Source organism: Magnolia sinica, chromosome 13 (assembly GCF_029962835.1).
Source record: "Magnolia sinica isolate HGM2019 chromosome 13, MsV1, whole genome shotgun sequence".
Lineage (NCBI taxonomy): Eukaryota > Viridiplantae > Streptophyta > Magnoliopsida > Magnoliales > Magnoliaceae > Magnolia > Magnolia sinica.
Window position 1 is genome coordinate 39,026,215 of NC_080585.1, and position 19,894 is coordinate 39,046,108.

The 19,894-nt window shown below is 45.7% G+C and overlaps 1 protein-coding gene across 1 annotated transcript; it reads left to right on the forward strand.

The window, feature by feature from the left end:
* The first annotated feature begins 2,363 nt into the window (after window positions 1–2,363).
* Window positions 2,364–6,620, forward strand: LOC131223630 (ammonium transporter 2-like). Its single transcript, XM_058219080.1, has 4 exons — window positions 2,364–3,214; window positions 4,190–4,475; window positions 4,625–4,728; window positions 6,004–6,620. Exons 1-4 carry the CDS (start codon window positions 2,573–2,575, stop codon window positions 6,430–6,432), a joined length of 1,461 nt encoding a protein of 486 aa, XP_058075063.1. The 5' UTR covers window positions 2,364–2,572; the 3' UTR covers window positions 6,433–6,620.
* The last annotated feature ends 13,274 nt before the right edge of the window (window positions 6,621–19,894 follow it).

Genomic DNA, 19,894 nt, shown 5'->3' on the forward strand with positions numbered 1-19,894 from the left:
AGGGTAATATCTTATCCGTTGCCACCCATCCACGCCTTTGTTTCACGAACCGTACAAAGAAATAAAGAGACGTATCGTACTGCTCCCCAGTACCATTAATTCCTTCCCAGATATTACTTTGCCCTGATTCATCAGTACCTGAACACTTTCCTCGCTCTGCTAATGCGATCTATGGTACAATGATCCAGACCGTTAATTTGAAGGGCCCTGTTGTGTCTGCAGGAACCCAGAAAATATTTCTTAATCGTTAGATCAGATGCCTACATATAGACGGCTGAAGAAGATATAAGATTGGACAGGACGAAAAGACCCAAAATTTGGGTGGCTACGATCTCCCAAGTAGAAGCCTTTTGGTCCATGCTCTCCATATTAGGCGGAGACTATTAGGTCAACGGACCGGATTAAATAAACCAACGCCCGCCATTTGTACGGTCGCATATCACGAGGTCGGTGTTCCCCTCCGACGAAAAGCACCGCGGCTCGCCGACCATATTCTGTTCAGATGAACCTTCCATTGGCGGACCATTGGATGGGCGTGTCGCTACACGACAAAAACTACGCGGTTCAACTACTCAATGTCTGTTTTACACCATTTAAAATTTGTGGCGACTCGTACTCCTTACCTGACGCGTTTTAGGTTGCACCTGGGCCACGGTGATGTATGGGTAGAGCCGGGCACAAACCGGCTCGACTCGCCCAACTTGACTCATTTAACTTGTTGGGACTTGACTTTACCTGGAACAGATAGATGAGTCGGTTTGAATTGAGTAGGCTTCATCCAAACTAAATTCAAACTGAGTTCGATTCTAATTACCCGGTAACTCGACTCGGCTTGGCCCGAAACTGGATTTGATCAGATTCGACTCAATTCGAAACCGAGTCGACTCTTAAACCTTAGTTTTAAAGTATCTCTAACCCTATACGCCACGCTTGACCCCACTTCGACCCGATCCTAAACTCTTTTCCTACCTCATCCTCCTCTTCTTGTCTTTCAAGCCCGACAACCACCCACCACCATCACCACCATCCTCCTCCTCCTCCTCTCTCCCTCCTCTCTACTCCTCCCACCCTCCTCTTTCAAACCTGACAACCACCCACCACCATCAGCGGATTTACCACCGATCTCCTCTCTCTCCTCTCCACTCCCTCCCTCCCTCCCTCATGTTTCGATTTGAATCGGTGTCAACTCGAACTAACTCGATACTTTTTATCGGGTTAGACTTAGTCTAAGTTAGTTTAAGCCAGACCCAGCTTTGGATTGGTTTAGGCATGCTAGACTCAATATCGATTCGAATTGAGTTCGGATCAGGCTTATTTCAAAACCATATCAAGTCAGGTCAGCCCTAACTTAGTACGACTTGACTCAATACCCAACTCTATGTAAAGGTTTTATCACCGTTTCTTTATTTCATTAAAAGCTTAAAGATAAAGCAGATTCAAAGTACAAGTGGACTACACAATAACAATTAAACACTTAGTGTTGAAAACTTCATGAAAACTATACAAGTTTTGAATCAAGTAGGTATATATGTTTTCCATTCATCGAAGTCTATATAACCGTATGAATAAGTTCTATGGCAAATATATACCACAACGTACTTTAAGAAGCTTTAATTGGTAGGCATTATTATCACTGCTACTTCCTGTGGTGGGGTCCACTTGAGCTTTGAATCTATCTCATTTTAAGACTTATATTGTAAAATGATACAGAGAAATTGATGGATGGTGTGGATAAAATCCATACATCATGGAGCTCCTGTTTGTGCAGTGATTGGTGGGGTAATAGCCTATTCACGTGGATGGTGTGGATAAAATCCACACATCATGGAGCTCCTCTTTGTGCAGTGATTGGTGGGGTAATAGCCTATTCACGCACCGTACGCGTGGGAACCAATGTACAGATATCCAAGTCGTCCAAAATGTGGACCTTAATGTGATTAAATCATACCTATAAAATAAAATTGGTTGCTAAATCCTCATGGAGCTCCTGTTTGTGCAGTGATTGGTGGGGTAATAGCCCATTCACGCACCGTACACGTGGGAACCAATGTACAGATATCCAAGTCGTCCAAAATGTGGACCTTAATGTGATTAAATCATATCTATAAAATAAAATTGATTGCTAAATCCTAACCGTCCATTTAAAATTAAAATAATGGGTGGTATGAAATCGCATGGTTAATATTATCATAGCAGTGAAAATCTTTGTTTATGCTTCTAAACAGTATTTTCAAACGCTCATGCGGTCTGATTGCGATAAAACTATGGCCATATGTACGGATGAAGATTCACCACCATTTTAAAATGTTGCACAACTAACATAAGAGTCCGCCAGCCGAAACCTTTGAAATTTCACCCTTTTTGTCAAAGTCCACACACGGCCTCCTGTGCCCAGTCTTTTCCCACCTTCCCCTTGTTATATTTCCCTTACCCACAATGAAATTCCATTACCATTGCCTTAGCAGCCACAACAACAACAACTACTACTACCACAACGAAGCTTTCCACACCAAATCAAATCATAAAAATCCTAGATAAGAAAAACCCAATTCCAGATCAGTGACCAAGATCGATGGCAGACGCTCCAGCGTATGATCCGAACCTTCCAGCCGTGCCACCATGGCTAAACAAAGGCGACAACGCCTGGCAGCTGACTGCAGCCACCTTAGTCGGCCTTCAAAGCATGCCAGGCCTTGTAATCCTCTACGGCAGCATCGTCAAGAAGAAGTGGGCCGTCAATTCAGCTTTTATGGCACTCTACGCATTCGCAGCCGCTCTTATACTCTGGGTTCTCGTCTGCTATCGCATGGCCTTTGGAGACAAGCTCTTACCTTTCTGGGGGAAGGGCGCGCCTGCACTCGGCCAGAAATACCTCATCGCGCAAGCTAAGATCCCCGAGAGCGGGCACAACCATAGAAATGGAACGAAGGAATCTCCTATGACAGAGCCTCTCTATCCCATGGCTTCCCTTGTCTATTTCGAATTCACATTTGCTGCCATCACACTCATTCTATTGGCTGGTGGGGTCCTCGGTCGGATGAATATCAAGGCGTGGATGGCCTTTGTTCCTCTCTGGCTCATCTTCTCTTACACCGTTGGCGCTTTTAGTCTTTGGGGCGGCGGTTTTCTCTACCAATGGGGTGTCATTGACTACTCTGGTGGTTATGTCATTCATGTCTCTTCGGGAATTGCCGGATTCGTTGCGGCTTATTGGGTAAGCTTAATTACTTATTGATTGATATTTAATAGTTTGTACACGATTCAAATACGCTATAGAGACGGGCTGGGTTATTCGCCGATTTATATTAGGGGCCTATTGGTCCCTGATAAAGTCGGGCTGGGTTATTTGAGAGCCTGATTCCGGTGTGGTTTTTTTCATTTTGTTAGGGAGCTCTGGCCGAGCCTTGTAGCTACCTGACCCTCCCTGGCTCACCCCATGGTTCTGTTGTTCATGGTAGTGTAGGTGAGCTTGCATATGATAGGCGGTGCTCCCTTCCTTTTTGTTTGAGCCTGCCGGAAGGGTTGTACATTTGGCCTCCTTGATTTAATAAATTTGGGGGTGCGTACCCACCCTTTTCAAAAAAAAAATTAAATAAATAAAAATAAAAAAATAAATACACGATAGAGTATTGTAAGTGTTAAAGTAGCTTTGCTTCCATGATCTACTGAAATTCAGTCATAATACTATGAGATTCAATCCCATTGAGATTCAGTCCCACATTACATTGATTCGTCCAAAAAAATAGATCGATTAACCAAATCAAGCCGGCTCAAATGAGTGATTTAGTCATTATGATTCATTATGCATAATTTCTCTATTAATATTTTACATACAACTTAAATACGCGATTGGATATTGTAAGTGGTAAAGTAGTTTTGTCGTCATTATTAATTGAGATTCAGTCCCGTATGACATTGATTTGCAAAAGAAAAAAGAAAAGAATAATGAAATAAGTCACGGGTGAGCTGACTCAGATAAATCATTGAGTAATTATGCATAATCTCTATTAGTATTTGTAGAGTAGCTTTGCTGGCATTATCAATTGAGATTTAGCTCCGTGTCGCATTGATTCGTGAAAGAAGAAAGAAAAGATTGATGGAACGAGTCACGACGGGTGAGCTGACTCAGATGAGTGATTGAGTCATTATGCATAATTTCTTTATTAATCAGGGAAAATGTGTTGTGTAGGTGGGCCCGAGATTGAAGAGTGATAGGGAGAGATTCCCTCCTAACAACGTCTTGCTGATGCTGGCGGGTGCTGGGCTTCTATGGATGGGGTGGTCTGGATTCAACGGTGGAACACCTAACGCGGCCAACATCACCTCATCGGTAGCTGTTCTCAACACCAATGTGTGTGCGGCGACGAGCCTTCTTGTATGGACTTGTTTGGATGTGGCCTTCTTTGGGAGACCGTCGGTGATCGGAGCCGTCCAAGGGATGATTACTGGACTGGTCTGTATTACTCCTGGAGCAGGTATGACCCATCACTAATGGATGGATGCTTATTGTAGAATATACCATTGACTTTTCAAATTTCTTTTCTTAAATTTACTTTCATTAATTAAAAAAATAAAACAGTGGTATTATTGTAATAAATGGGTAGAAAATGGGTGTTTTTGGCAGGGCTAGTGCAAGGGTGGGCCGCAGTTGTGATGGGTATTCTATCAGGCAGCATCCCATGGTTTACAATGATGATTCTCCACAAGAAGTCTACGCTACTGCAGCAGGTATAAACATCACATTGTCTATTTTACTTATTATACTCGTTTAAAATTACCAAAAGGTCCTATTTTGTGGTGTGTTTAGAAGTCCTTGTCAAAACTAGGGGTGGCGGGTCTAGTTTGGTCGGGTTGAGTTTGACAGTGACATGTTTGCCAAACGGGTCAAGAACTCGGCCCAAACCCGGGCCGCAACCCATTTCCCCGTGGCAAGATCAGACCCACTCAAAATTCTTCAAGCCCAAGGCAGACCCAACCTGATTCATTTGCTGTAATCAGGTCGGCCTGAACTGACTCGATGTGACCACGTTTAAGAATGAAATTTGAGGCCACAAGCATGTCAAGCATGTGCAACCCTGCTCAATAATGTATCCACACACACATGCGCGCGCGCGCGCACACACACACACACACACACACACACACACACACATATATATATATATATATATAACGGGTATGTATTTATACATATAGTCTATTAGTTCATTATGGGTTCGGGGTAGGTTAGGTCAGATCATGTAGACTAGGTCATTTTTAAGCTGTACAGGCAGGTTAGATTAGGTTGGGTTGGATTTGATTCGATTGGTAATGCATGGGCGTTTTCATATTGGGCTCGAGTGAGGTGGCATGTGAAATAGGGGGCATACTTGGGGTAGATGGGCTGTGTGACGTAGGTGGCTCGTGTGAAGCAAAACCCATATGAAGTGGGGCCACGAGAGGAGTTTGATTGAAGTCTTAATACATGAAATGTGGAGCTTAGGTTATGAGATAAATGAATCGATTCAACATAATATATCAGTTCGAGCTTTTAAAGCAAGTGGTTAATTGTCCCTGCTAACCCATTTACTTAAATAAGCCATATGTTTTAACCGTTGGCCTAAACAAACAATGTCAAAAGTACCTTGGGCAAGATGACCCACAGACCGCTGCCTAACCATTGTTAGAAACAAAAATCAAGCTCATTCCCTTATTGGATGGCCACAATGTTAGAAATAGGCATACAACTCAACAACCTCTGGTTATGTCCCACCTGATTACGGGACCGACTTGATTCTTGGCTCACCTTCATGTGATGGATAGAGTGCATCTCTTTAACAAGTAAATATTTCTTAAAATCAAAGAATGATATGGTTTTATCAATTACACTGCATTTGGGCACAAACCAATATTGAGAACCCCTCTATCAAGTGGACCACTGCCTGAAATATGATCAGATGTCCCCATAGTTATAGCCATTCAATCCAAGTATTACCCATCTAACCATATGATTATCAAACACAGGTGGACGACACGCTCGCTGTATTCCATACACATGCAGTGGCGGGGGCGCTTGGCGGCGCGCTCACGGGCCTCTTCGCAGAGCCTACACTCTGCAGCCTCCTCTTACCAGTGAAGAACTCGAGGGGCGCATTCTATGGTGGAAATGGAGGAGTGCAATTCCTGAAGCAGCTAGTGGGAGCATTATTCGTTATCGGTTGGAACATCATATCGACGACCGTGATCCTACTTTTCATAAGGTTGTTCATGCCATTGAGGATGCCTGAACATGAGCTTGTTATCGGAGACGATGCGGTCCATGGCGAAGAAGCTTATGCACTATGGGGTGATGGGGAGAAATATGATCCTACAAGGCATGGATATGGCAACTCCGTTGAGAACACGCCGGCCCGCGTCGCTATAGGTGCACGAGGTGTGACTATCCAATTGTAATGAGATAGCTAAAAATGAGAGAGATTAATTCACATCTTTGAGTGCTATTTTGCTGGGTGTACAGTTAATGAGTCATGTTCATGTGTTACAGGTTGTACAGTCGTGCAATGGTATCTATATATCTTTTTGTAGGAGCATTGACCCTCCACATGCATGCACACGTGCTAATATGAGACATGATTGTGAAATTTGAGCTTTCCATAAGGTGGGCCACGATGTTAAGATCTTTTGGTGTGAAAATTATAAGTGGGTTTCACTCTTCTAGTGGAGAATGGTTCTTATTGAGGAGAAAATCATGCAACTAGTGGCATGTGGGGCCAACCCCGTGCGTCTAATCTGTTAGAAGTGTTGCCCTACCACCCTCAGTGCAGTGTGGTGATGTGCTGACATTTGATTGGTGGGGCGTATGTTGTCTAATCTGTTGGAACTGTTGCCGTACCACCCTCGATGCTAGAGTTGTACAAGAGTCGAGTTAGCTCGGTCAACTCACTTGACATGACTCGAAAAAGCTCGACTCTTCTCGGTTTGAAATTGGATTCCTATTCATTGAGTCGAGCTGATTTTTGGAGCTCGAAAAAATTTTGAGTCGAGTTCGAGCTTGCCAGGGCTCGACTCGACTTGACTCGGATCGAACCTCAACTCGACTCAGATCGAACCCTAACTCAAATTGACTTAGCTCAGTGACTCGGTTATTTTGATATTGATGATGCTTGCCAGGTGTTTGATGAAATGACTCAGCAAACTATTGTTTCAGGGTGTGCATATTCTGAGGCAAGGGAGGACATGAGGTCGAGCACCATCTTCCTCAAGAGGATAACTATTCTGGATACTAAATAATGGAAAAGAGATTAGAATCAAACTACGACTAAAACTCCTAGAATTCGCGACTTACTATAAATACTATTTATAGACGGTCGTGATGTCTACTAGTGCGCAAGGTTTTCGGCCAAAAATAGCAAGTGTCCTATTTGGCTTCACCAAGATGTTCTCCTAATTTTTCTAAGATCTTTTCGCGTTGGGTGCAACTCCTAAAGCCTAACGTATGAAGAGTCATAATCAAACTAAAACTTACTATTTATAATAAAAATGGAATTAAATTAGGGAAACGACCGTCGATCTAGTGATATTTCTCAAATCCAGCTTGCGCAACCTAGTGTAGTAGGGTTAGGTGGCTAAAGTAGCTCGTTCTACCCCAAAACTGTATATTTTACGTCCGATAACTCATTTTGGATTGCGAGATACCACTAATTTAAGGTCCGACTATCCGGATGACTTCTATCGTCAACTAGGGCCTTATCTGATCCATCTTGGCCATGTAATTATCCACGACCCTCTCTACATTATATTCTCCACAGGAGTAGTTGGTGGTGAGGAAGGAACGAATACAAAACAAACCACTAAAAAAATTTCACATCATAAAACAAACCCATATCTTGATTTTGATTTAACTTACCGAGTGTTTGATGAAATACCTGAAGAGTTGTTATTGTTCTGCATTACGTGAGAATTTAAATATACATTTAAAGTATTTGAGAAAATGCTGCACAGGCTTAAACTTAGCTCGAATTGGCCTGAAGCATTGACCAAGCCAGACAAGATGGAGGACCGAGCTGAGCCAAATTCAAGCTACGTTAGCTAATGGCCATCCAAGCTTGACTCGGAAGCTTGATTCAATCTGAAAGCTTGATTCAGATTGACTGGTGTACAACTCTACTCAGAGCAATGGGGCCATGTGGTGAGATTTGATTGGTGGGGCAGTATGTTGTCACAGAAGTGGCCCACCAATAAAATCTCATTAGTCACCTCACTGTAACCGAACAAATCTCGCTAGTCACATCACCACGGCTGAGGGTGGTGAGGGCCTCACTATCGAATCCGTGTCCAAGGGTTGCCTGAAAAATCAGGATGATTCCACATAACCCATGTAGATATAATTATTTTTAGGTGACTGTCCATTATTTTTATGGTGTGGCCCACCTGATAACGGGATTGGTTTGAACTTGGGAGAATCTATCTTTTCTTGCTCAGTGCACTAAATTTCGGGTGATCCACACCGTACAAAGTAACCTATATATTTAAAACAAAATCTCCTGATCATCTATTTGTTTTCTATGAGGTGGCCCATCTGAGGTGAAAAATTAATGGTCTGATTTTAGAAATGCTCTGTTGAAATCTTGCACACGTGTTTCATAGTCATGTATGCGTGCAGCATATAGTGTGTGTTGGGGACAAAACATACAGAGTTCGGAGACTCGGACTCAATGCCTCGGGTCGCCAAAGGATGTGTTAGATCCGAGGCATGGTTCACTAAACCGAGACAGAAGTTAAGTCGGTTCGGACGACACATCAGCGATCCGGGCATGCATCGGGCCGATCTTCTTATCAGATCGGAGACTCGGACTTAATGCCTCGGGTCGCCAAAGGATGTGTCAGATCCGAGGCATGGTTCACTAAACCGAGACAGAAGTTAAGTCGGTTCGGACGACACATCAGCGATCCGGGCATGCATCGGGCCGATCTTCTTATCAGATCGGTCAGCTCAAGATAAATGCCTCGGGTCGCCAAAGGATGTGTCAGATCCGAGGCATGGTTCACTAAACCGAGACAGAAGTTAAGTCGGTTCGGACGATACATCAGCGATCCGGGCATGCATCGGGCCGATCTTCTTGTCAGATCGGCCGGCGCAAGATATCTTATCAGATCGGCCAGCACAAGATAAAGCCTCATCCCGAATATTTTGGGATAAGATCCCCGACCCCGAAGCTCACGGGATCGGATGAGGACGGGAGATGGGCACGATCCTATCTCCGTGATACTAGGAGAGGATCCCGCACACGATATCAGGAGAAGAATCCTCCTACGATTAAATGCTCCAGCAACTATAAAAGAGGAACCTCCATCGTCTTGTGAGGTACGCAAAAATTCTTTCTCAAAACCCCTCAATACATTTAGACCCAGAATCCAGGCCTGACTTCGGCATCGGAGGGTCCCCTGCTCGAGCCAGGGTCTCCTTTGTTCTCTTTCTGTGCAGGTATACGAAGGTCCGAGAGGACGAACCAGATTTTTGCATCAACAGTTTGGCGCCGTCTGTGGGAACCGTACAAAAAAGCCATCTCATATTTCTATATTGAATTCCATGGTGATGACTAGAAGGACGGTCCCAGAAGAAGATTTGAATGAGATTTCGATTACAGGGCCGGCAGGTCCAGTCGTGGTCCCCGCAGCCCAGAACCCACCTAACAACCGCCAACGAGGAGCAACCAGAACAAGCAACAATCAGCGGGGTCGCAACGATGGGCGGTTGGACCAGGAGGTTCAAGAAATCCGGTCTGATATGAATATGATGAAGCAGATGCTGGAACGAATGTATCAGCAGCAAATGCAGCCACTCCCGCATCCTCAAGGGGAGACAACGCACGTACCGACTGCGGCGGTTGATCCTCAACCTTCCGCGCCGCAGTCTTTCCGGCCGAGCCAACCCCAAGGCGAATCAGAACCATCTCCAGCGTAGTCGGCCAACGCTTCCCTGCCCCCGACCGATCTTCGACACGAGATAGAGCGAAGAAGGCGCATCCGCCCTTCCATGGAAGGCACGGCAGAGAGCAGTGAACCTTGGAAAGCCGATATTCAAAATTTTAAAAGAGAAGTGCGGGAAGAAATGGCGAAAGAGATGGCGTACATGAAGCATGGCGGGAATATGTATTCGACCAGATCCGAAGCAAAGGCGTCCCCCTTTGTGGACTCGGTAATGAAGGCTCGGTTGCCCGAGAGGTTTCGATTACCTCAAATCACTCCTTTCACCGGCAAGACCGACCCGACGGAGCATATCGAATGCTTTAGAACCTATATGGAGCTCCACGATGCCTCGGATGCAGTAATGTGTCGGGCCTTTTCTCTTACATTGACCGATGTAGCTCGACTGTGGTTCAAACAGTTGAAACCAAAATCCATTAGCTCATTCGTTGAGCTAAGCGACGCCTTCCTCACCAACTTCATCGGTGGAAAAAAGAAATTGAAGCCCCTTGCACATCTGAACAACATAGTTCAAAAGCAGGGAGAGCTATTGAAAGATTATATCAAGCATTTCAATTTCGAGTCCCTTCAGGTTCGAAAACATTCAGAAGAAACGACTCTCAATGCGCTCATACAAGGAGTTAGAGATAAGCCATTCCTGGCATCTCTAGACAAAACTCCGCCCGATACTCTGGCAGAATTTATGGCACGGTCGGATAAGTATGCAAACGCCGAAGAAACGCGAATTCTGCGTGAAACTAAAACGTTAGTCAAAGAGTCGGCCAAAAAGGAAGCCGACTCGGCCAGAGGAAGGAAACGCAAGGATGATCAAGCGCATGATGAGCGAAGGTCAGGCAAACGACTAGATCTAAGATTTTCCACATATACCCCCCTGAACAAGACTCAGGAACAAGTATTGATGGAAATCAAAAGCGAAGGCTTTGTCAACTGGCCCAGTAAGCTCAGGAGTAATCCTAATCGGCGGGACAAGGATAAATACTGACATTATCACCGTGATCATGGGCATAACACAAGTGATTGCCGTCACCTAAAGGAAGAGATCGAATGACTCATAAAGGACGGCCGACTCAAAGAACATGTGGTTAAAGCTGGGGTAGCCGAGGGACGTCCGACCGAGAGTCAGTCAATGGAAGAAATTCAGACAATTATCGGCGGTCCGCGAGGTGGGGGCGACTCAAACAATGCTCGAAGGAATCATGCGAGAAAACTTAGTCAGCCTAAGTCCGAGCTTATGATTATAGATCGGCCACCAAAGGAGAAGAAAAGGGAAAGATATTGCATTTCGTTCACAGAGGAAGATGCCCGAGGTATCTATCACCCCCACGATGACGCATTGATTGTCACCCTGACTATCGCTAACCGAAAAGTGTTCCGGATACTCGTCGATACGGGGTCATCTGCAGACGTGTTGTTTACTCAGGCGTTCGACAAAATGGGGATCGAACGATCTATGCTACGCTCAGTTCGGACCCCGTTAATCGGTTTTTCCGGAGGACAAGTACTGCCCGAAGGGATTGTCTCGTTACCACTCACTGCTGGTAGTGCCCCACATCAGACGACGATGATGGTTGAATTCTTGGTCGTCGATCAACCCTCAGTATACAACGCAATACTCGGCCGACCTTCATTGAGTCTCCTCCAGGCCGTGGTATCCACATACCATCTTTCACTGAAATTCCCGACTGAGTCGGGAGTAGGAATTGTCAGAGGAGACCAGCAAGATGCGAGGCGTTGTTACATGATAGCTGTAAAGGAAACCGCCGACAAAAGTCCGATCAGCATATCAACGATCGAATCATTGGACCCTCGGGGCGAGAGTCATGAACGAGGGCAGCCGGTCGAAGACCTTATCTCATTCCCCTTGGTCGAAACAGATGGATCCAAGACGGTACGAATTGGCTCGTCTTTACAGTCCCCCTTGAAAGAAAAGCTGATAGCCCTGCTCCGTAGGTACGCCGACGTATTTGCCTGGTGTCATGAAGATATGCCCGGGATCGACCCCACTATGATGACTCACCGACTCAACATCGATCCGTCATATCGACCGATCCGACAGAAGTGACAACCGCTCGGCCCTGAACGATACGCCATCATTGAAGAAGAAGTCAACAAACTCCTCCAGGCTAATTTCATAGAAGAAATACACTATCCAGAATGGGTCGCGAATGTCGTGCTTGTAAAGAAATCCAACGGGAAGTGGCGAGTCTGTATTGACTATACTGACTTAAATAAAGCTTGCCCGAAGGATAGCTTTCCGCTCCCGAGGATAGACCAGTTAGTAGATAGTACCGCCGGACATGAGCTCCTTAGCTTCATGGATGCATATTCAGGGTATAATCAAATTGTAATACATCAAACAAACAAATCAAAGACTACCTTTGTCACCGACAAAGGCATTTATTGTTACCGAGTGATGCCATTTGGTCTGAAGAATGCCGGCGTAACTTATCAAAGATTAGTGAACAAAATCTTTGCTCGGCTCATAGGCCGAACCATGGAAGTATACATTGATGACATGCTCGTCAAAAGTATACACGCGACAGATCATGTGAATGATTTGGAAGAAATGTTTCTCATCCTACGGAAGTTTCGGATGAAGCTGAATCCGAGTAAATGTGCTTTTGGGGTGGGCTCTGGAAAGTTCTTCGGTTTCTTGGTTAGTCAGCGAGGAATAGAGGCAAACCCTGAGAAGATAAAGGCTTTGATTGATATGGAATCCCCTAAAATCATTAAGGATATCCAAAGGTTGACTGGACGAGTCGCAGCACTTAATCGGTTCCTGTCCAGAGCCACGGATAAATGTCTCCCTTTCTTCAAACAGTTGAAAGGAAGACAAACAATGGGTTGGACGGAAGAATGTGAAGCGGCATTCCAACAATTAAAATCATATCTCGGTTCTCCACCTCTCTTATCAAAACCCGAATCAGGGGAGTCCCTGTTCTTTTACCTAGCAGTATCCGAGGCAGCGGTTAGCTCGGCTTTGATACGAGAATCCCAAGGAAAGCAACTGCCGGTTTATTACGTCAGCAAAGCGTTATTGCCAGCAGAAACGAGATACCCAAGCTTGGAAAAAGTGTCCTCTCGCCGACTCAGGCCGTATTTCCACGCCCATACCATCATCGTGATGACCGATCTTCCGCTTCGCCAGGTATTGCAGAAACCAGAAGCTTCCGGTCGACTCACGAAGTGGGCTATCGAACTGGGTGAGTTTGACATTCAATACAGACCGAAGGTAGCAATCAAAGGGCAAGCCGTAGCTGATTTTATTGCAGAGGGGACGCCACCAACCGAACTCCCGGTCAACGATATGCCAAAGGATGTTGCAGTTCCAACAACGACCGCTCCCCCGACCCTACCCTGCCCTATTCCCTGGACACTGTTTGTCGACGGTTCTTCCAACTCGAAGGCAAGTGGGGCTGGGGTTGTGCTGGAAACCCCCGATCATACCTATATACAGTATGCCTTACGACTTGGATTCCAAGCGTCGAACAATACAGCAGAATATGAAGAACTCCTTACACTCGGGCTCGACCTTCTTGACGAACAAAGGGAAGTGGCACGGCTGCGCACGGAGGCACGGCAACGACAAATGGCTCGGTTCTACAATACCCGAGTTAAGATCAGGAGGTTTCGAATGGGAGATATGGTTCTCCGAAAAGTATTTTCCAATACAAAGGAATTTGGATCGGGTACGTTGGGACCCAATTGGGAAGGACCCTATATCGTCTCGGGCACCATCCGACCAGGAACGTATCGGCTAGAAGATCTAAACGGACAGTCATTGCCTCATCCTTGGAGCTCGAATTTACTATCCTTACTGGTACTCAATGTTTAAAGACTATAAGAAAGTTTAAAGCCAAGTCAAATGAATAAAACTAAGCGTTTTCTTTCATTGGGATCAACCACATTGGGAAGGTACCCTATATCGTGTCGGGCACCATCCGACAAAAAAACAAGAGACGTACCTCCGGTAGGAAGATCTAAACAAGTCATTGCCTCATCCTTGGTAACGGCCTAGCACCTCAAAATTTACTATCCTTAGCTCGGTACTCTCGTGATTAAAGTCCTCCAATCCTAAGCTCGGTACTCAATGTTTAAGGACTCTGAACTAAGCGTTTTCTTTCATTCATCAACATATATCTTTGATACATTCCAGATATCCGCTTTAAAACAAGCGATCCCTCTCATCCTCGAACTCCGCTGACAACCGAAGCATTCTCGCATGTACGGCCTTGGTCCCTAGTGACTTCTGCGGCGGCGTCCGAGTCTTCTCGGAATATGCTCCTCCACGCCTCGATGCTTAGCGAGCCAAGATCAAGGTCGAACAAGATTTCTTTATGGTGCTTTGACACATTCCGTGGTATCTCTTCTTACTCGGAACAAGCGATCCCTCTCATCCTCGAACTCCACTGACTCAAGGAAAGCTTGGACGGCTTGGTCCCTAGCCTTCACAGCCCTCCGGAGTCTTCTCGTTGGCCTCGAATATGCTCTGCGCTCGCTTAGCGAGCCAAGTCATCCGCACAGAAGCAAGGTGCGAGACCTCGGTTCTCTTCTTGACTCGGAAAGGAGAGCTAATATCGAGTAACCTCGGCTTGCGCTTCATCAAGGGCTCTGCACTGAGTCGAAGCGCCTAACTCTTTGCGTCTTGGCCTTTAATGCAAGCGGCCGCAGTTCAGCAAGCTCGAGTTCGCCTTGGCTATAGGGCGATAGGTTTGCGATGAAGGAGCATTGTAGAGACCTGATGAACTCTTTTTCGCTCCCATGGGCTAAGGCCCAGGGAACCATCCCCGACACCACCTTCTGCAAGACGGACGGCCCTTCTTGGTTCGTTTCCTCCCCTCTGGAGGATGCGGTCCTCGTCTCTTCTTCCCTCTGGAAGACGCAGCCCTAGTCTCTTCCTCCTGTCTCGGAACATCCGTCGCAACGTGTCCCGAGTCGGGTGCCGCCCGAGGTTCCGAGGCTGCGGCCACCGTCATTTCCACCATTTTTTCCGGGTCAGAAATTACGACGACAGTAGGGGCCAGAAGAACTCGCAGGCTCCTTCTCCTTCCGCACCACTCTTTGTCTCTTCGGCGGCCGAGGCTCCGACAGAAGAACCGATCGCGGAGGAGCCTTTAACTTCGAAACCGCCCTAAGAGGAGGACGAGCTCTAGTCATTTCCGAGGGGGCCGATTCGGGAACAATCTTGAGATGGGTCGAGCTTTGGGCAAATCTAAAAATAATTAAAAAACGAAGTAAGTCAGAAAAAATAGAAGATACATGAAGATACATTTTCGTTTACCTGTGACGGCGAGTCTAGACCTGCGAGATGAAGACGCTCCTGCTGTAAGAGCACAAGACCTATCTGTCGGATCCAACGTCCTCAACTCTTTGATCCGAGAGGAAGCACTGGAGCCGAGCTTTTGCCGCTTCTTCGGACAAGCCCGTCGACTCGAATATTACAAAAATAAAGAAGGGCAAGAGAGAAGACCCAAGTCACTTGCTCTCTTGAACGCCCGAGGAACACGAGCCTCGCAGGACCCGGACTCATCTAGCGACCGCAGGCCCAAAACCAACATTCTCTCCAATGTTTGTTGGAAGTGGGAGGGTCGATTATCAGGGAACCGCCTCCGCCTCCAAGCAGCGAAGACATAAAAGCCGGGGTAGTTCGGGTTCACGCGCACTTGGTATAAGTGGAGAAATTCGTCGACTGTTAGCGGTGGCTGTTCCATCTCAGCCCACAACACTGCACACCCGAATAAGTTCCTCCACCCATTCGGAACTATTTGCCCCGGGGCAATCTGAATACGAGATAAAACTCCCCGGACAATGGCCTGAAGGGGCAGACGCAAGCCGCATTGCATCGAGACTTGGTAGATCGCGACCGCCCCAGCAGGAGGATGATCCGGCAAGTCGTTTGGACGGGGGAGATAAGTGATAACCGATTCGGGGATGTGATACCCGATTCGGATTCTGTCTAAATCCGCCTCAGTTAAAACTGAAGGAACCGGGCCGCTTAAATCATCCCCCGATCCTTCTCCTTCAGACTCGGCGTGTGCCGACTTATCAACAGGAACCGGCCCAGAGGTTCCCTCGGCAATCAATATTTCCTCTTCCTCCTCCTCTTCTTCCTCCATGCCCCTTGGAACATTAGGCCTTCCCGGGCGGGTTATTAAAGACGACCCACCACGAGAAGGATCAACGGAAGCAGGGCGCTCCGCCGGAGCTTCAGTGACCCTCTCAGAAAGGAAAGCAGCGTTCGCATCAACTGCCATCTCTGTCAGTAAGGAAGGCGATTCCGCAACGTTCCAAAAACGTTGCGCTTCGCCTTCATCTCCGGAAACTCCCTCCTGGGGACTTCGAGAACCTCTAGCCGCCATTATCACTAAATAAAGAGGAAGGGGAGACTCACCGGAGGGAGGAAGGAAAACGGAAATGGCGAAAGGAGCCGCTGACAGTTAAGAAAATAGGAAAGGAAGAAGACGAAAGACCGAAAAAGCTCCAAAGGAAATGCAAAGCGGGAATGGCAGTAGAAGTTCGAAATGCGGGACCCCCACCATTTTATAAGATTGCCATGTGGCGGAAGCAATTAATGGGGAAATGATTCGACGCCTGCATCGACTCCCCCACTTGACACGTGGCGCATGTCGACTGACGACAATAATGCCCTTGCTACGTGTCCAACCCTCGTTGGCGGGGTGAGCGATTTGACGGCTGTCGGCGCATGCGATGTCAGAAACTGAACCGTCTCCCGTCAAAGGCGACACAGAATGCATTAAATGACTACTTATTGTCTCGGACTAAGTTATGAACCGACTCAAAACTCGCTACTCCTAAGTGTCATATGAAACACACAGAGTAAGGGGGCTTACTGTTGGGGACAAAACATACAGAGTTCGGAGACTCGGACTCAATACCTCGGGTCGCCAAAGGATGTGTTAGATCCGAGGCATGGTTCACTAAACCGAGACAGAAGTTAAGTCGGTTCGGACGACACATCAGCGATCCGGGCATGCATCGGGCCGATCTTCTTATCAGATCGGAGACTCGGACTTAATGCCTTGGGTCGCCAAAGGATGTGTCAGATCCGAGGCATGGTTCACTAAACCGAGACAGAAGTTAAGTCGGTTCGGACGACACATCAGCGATCCGGGCATGCATCGGGCCGATCTTCTTATCAGATCGGAGACTCGGACTTAATGCCTCGGGTCGCCAAAGGATGTGTCAGATCCGAGGCATGGTTCACTAAACCGAGACAGAAGTTAAGTCGGTTCGGACGATACATCAGCGATCCGGGCATGCATCGGGCCGATCTTCTTGTCAGATCGGCCGGCGCAAGATATCTTATCAGATCGGCCAGCACAAGATAAAGCCTCATCCCGAATATCTTGGGATAAGATCCCCGACCCCGAAGCTCACGGGATCGGATGAGGACGGGAGATGGGCACGATCCTATCTCCGTGATACCAGGAGAGGATCCCGCACACGATATCAGGAGAAGAATCCTCCTACGATTAAATGCTCCAGCAGCTATAAAAGAGGAACCTCCATCGTCTTGTGAGGTACGCAAAAATTCTTTCTCAAAACCCCTCAATACATTTAGACCCAGAATCCAGGCCTGACTTCGGCATCGGAGGGTCCCCTGCTCGAGCCAGGGTCTCCTTTGTTCTCTTTCTGTGCAGGTATACGAAGGTCCGAGAGGACGAACCAGATTTTTGCATCAACAGTGTGAATTAGCAAACCGCTAATGTGCAGCATATATAAAAGTCCCACACTATTATATATTGAGAAATTTACGACTGTGAACCCCACCTTTTATCCAGCAGTTTTTTGGAAGCAATAGAAGCTTAGAATACGCACCTGGACCTACTCGTATGTAGTCGGAATTTCAGGACGAAAATACCCCTGCCTTCCTTTCGAAGACGAGCGCTGACGCTCCTCTAACCGAGAGTTGTACGAACGGCTCAAAAGAGATCAAAGTTACATGCCCCACAGTCATGTATTTATTATATCCACAACGTTCATCAATATTTCGAGATCATTTCGGAGCATTATCCCAAAAAAAAAAAAATCATATCCAAAGATCAACTGGACTACGCCACAACGAGCTGCGGGAAAATTGATTTTCACTGTTAAAAATTTTGTAAGGCCCACCATGACATTTATTTTCCATCCACTCTATTCATAAGGTTACAAAGGTCTGTATGAAGAGGAAAAACAAATTTCATAATGATCCAAAACTTCTGTAACCCCTAAAATGATTTCAATGGTAGACGTTCAATTCCCCACTGCCTTTTACAGTGTGGTCCACTTGATAGTTAGATCTATCTTATTTTTCCTCTCAAGCTTTAATACGAGCTCGCCAAATAGATGGACGGTTTGGATATAACACAGACCTCATGATGGGACCCACAAAAGTAACATCACAAAAATAAATAAATATATCAATAGAGTGCTGCGGCACTACCGCGACTGTCAATTTTTTTTTATTTTTATTTTTTAACATGGAGAACTTTTTCTCCCTTACATTTTTCTCTAATACATAATTAAGTAAATATGTATATATAAGTATAAAAAAATATTTTTCTATCTTTCAATTCATTTCTTTGTCTATTTATTTAACAAGCATATCTCTTAAACTAGAATGATTTACTTAACATACCATATATGATTTTAGGGTAGGAGAAGCTAATTTAGCCAACCAACCTACTTATTTTCTAAGATTCCATCGGGTCGATGGTCGAAAATCCATTTCATTCGGTTCGTGGTCAATTTCAATCACTTCGCGGTCAAATTGGAAATTGAGCTGGACAAACATGAAATTAAGTGGGGAAAACTAAAAATTTAGCCTGTAAAACATGAAATTGAGTAGGGCAAAGAAGAAATTAGGGCTGAAAGTCAGGCCTGTTGGTTTGGGTTGGTGCTCAACCCTAACCTAACCCAAGGTTCCTATACCTAAACCTTGACCCAACCCAACCCAATCTTGGGTTGGGAATTCTCAACCCAAGCCCAACCCAAGAGGGCTCGACGGGTTGATTGGGTTAGTCGGGTGTATACGTGCTAATATTTTCATTATTACATTAGTTTATTATATTTCAATATAGGACTTATTTTTTGTATCTATGATTTTATTAATTATATACGTGATTATTCATCATAAAGAACTTCATTTTTTTTCTTTAAAAAACCAAGCTAAAATATAGGACTATTCCTTTAAAAAGTCATGTAGCATAGCACGCAATCTATTTGGGAGAGAGAAATCCAACATATCTTGTTAGCTTGAGTCCTTGGAAATGACGTGGACAAATGAGACCCGACATCACTAGTGTACCTTCTACACAAATAATCCACACTCAATTATAATTTATAAGTAATTAATATATTGATTGGGTTCGGGTTGGGTCAGGCAACCTGAGACCTCAACCCAAGCTCAACCTAAGTTTTATCGGGTTGGTGTTTGTATAGCCCAAGCTTGAGATCGGACCTGATATATCCTGCTCGAGCCCGGGTCGGGCAGGTTGAACCCGCCCAACTTTCAGCCCTACTAAATACCCATTGTATCAGCTTTTTTATATAGGCGAAAAAGACCATTGTCACATACATATATAGGGAATTTCCATCAAGCACTGATCACCTACAGGCGAGGTCGACTTTTACTGACAACATGCTCCTTGTGTAGGACATCCATACCACACAAACAGTAGGCCATACCATGAAGATCGTTCATGTCGAAAATCAGACAAAATAGGAAATCAGCGGGGTAAACTAGAAAATCAGCGGGGCAAATCAGAAAATCTGCAGGGCAGACATGAAATTGAGCGGGGGAAACTATAAAATTAGCGGGACAAACATGAAAATCAGCAGGGCAAACATGAAAATCAGAGGGGCAAACTAGAAAATCAGCGAGGCAAACTAGGAAATCAGTGGGGCAAACATGAAATTGATCGGG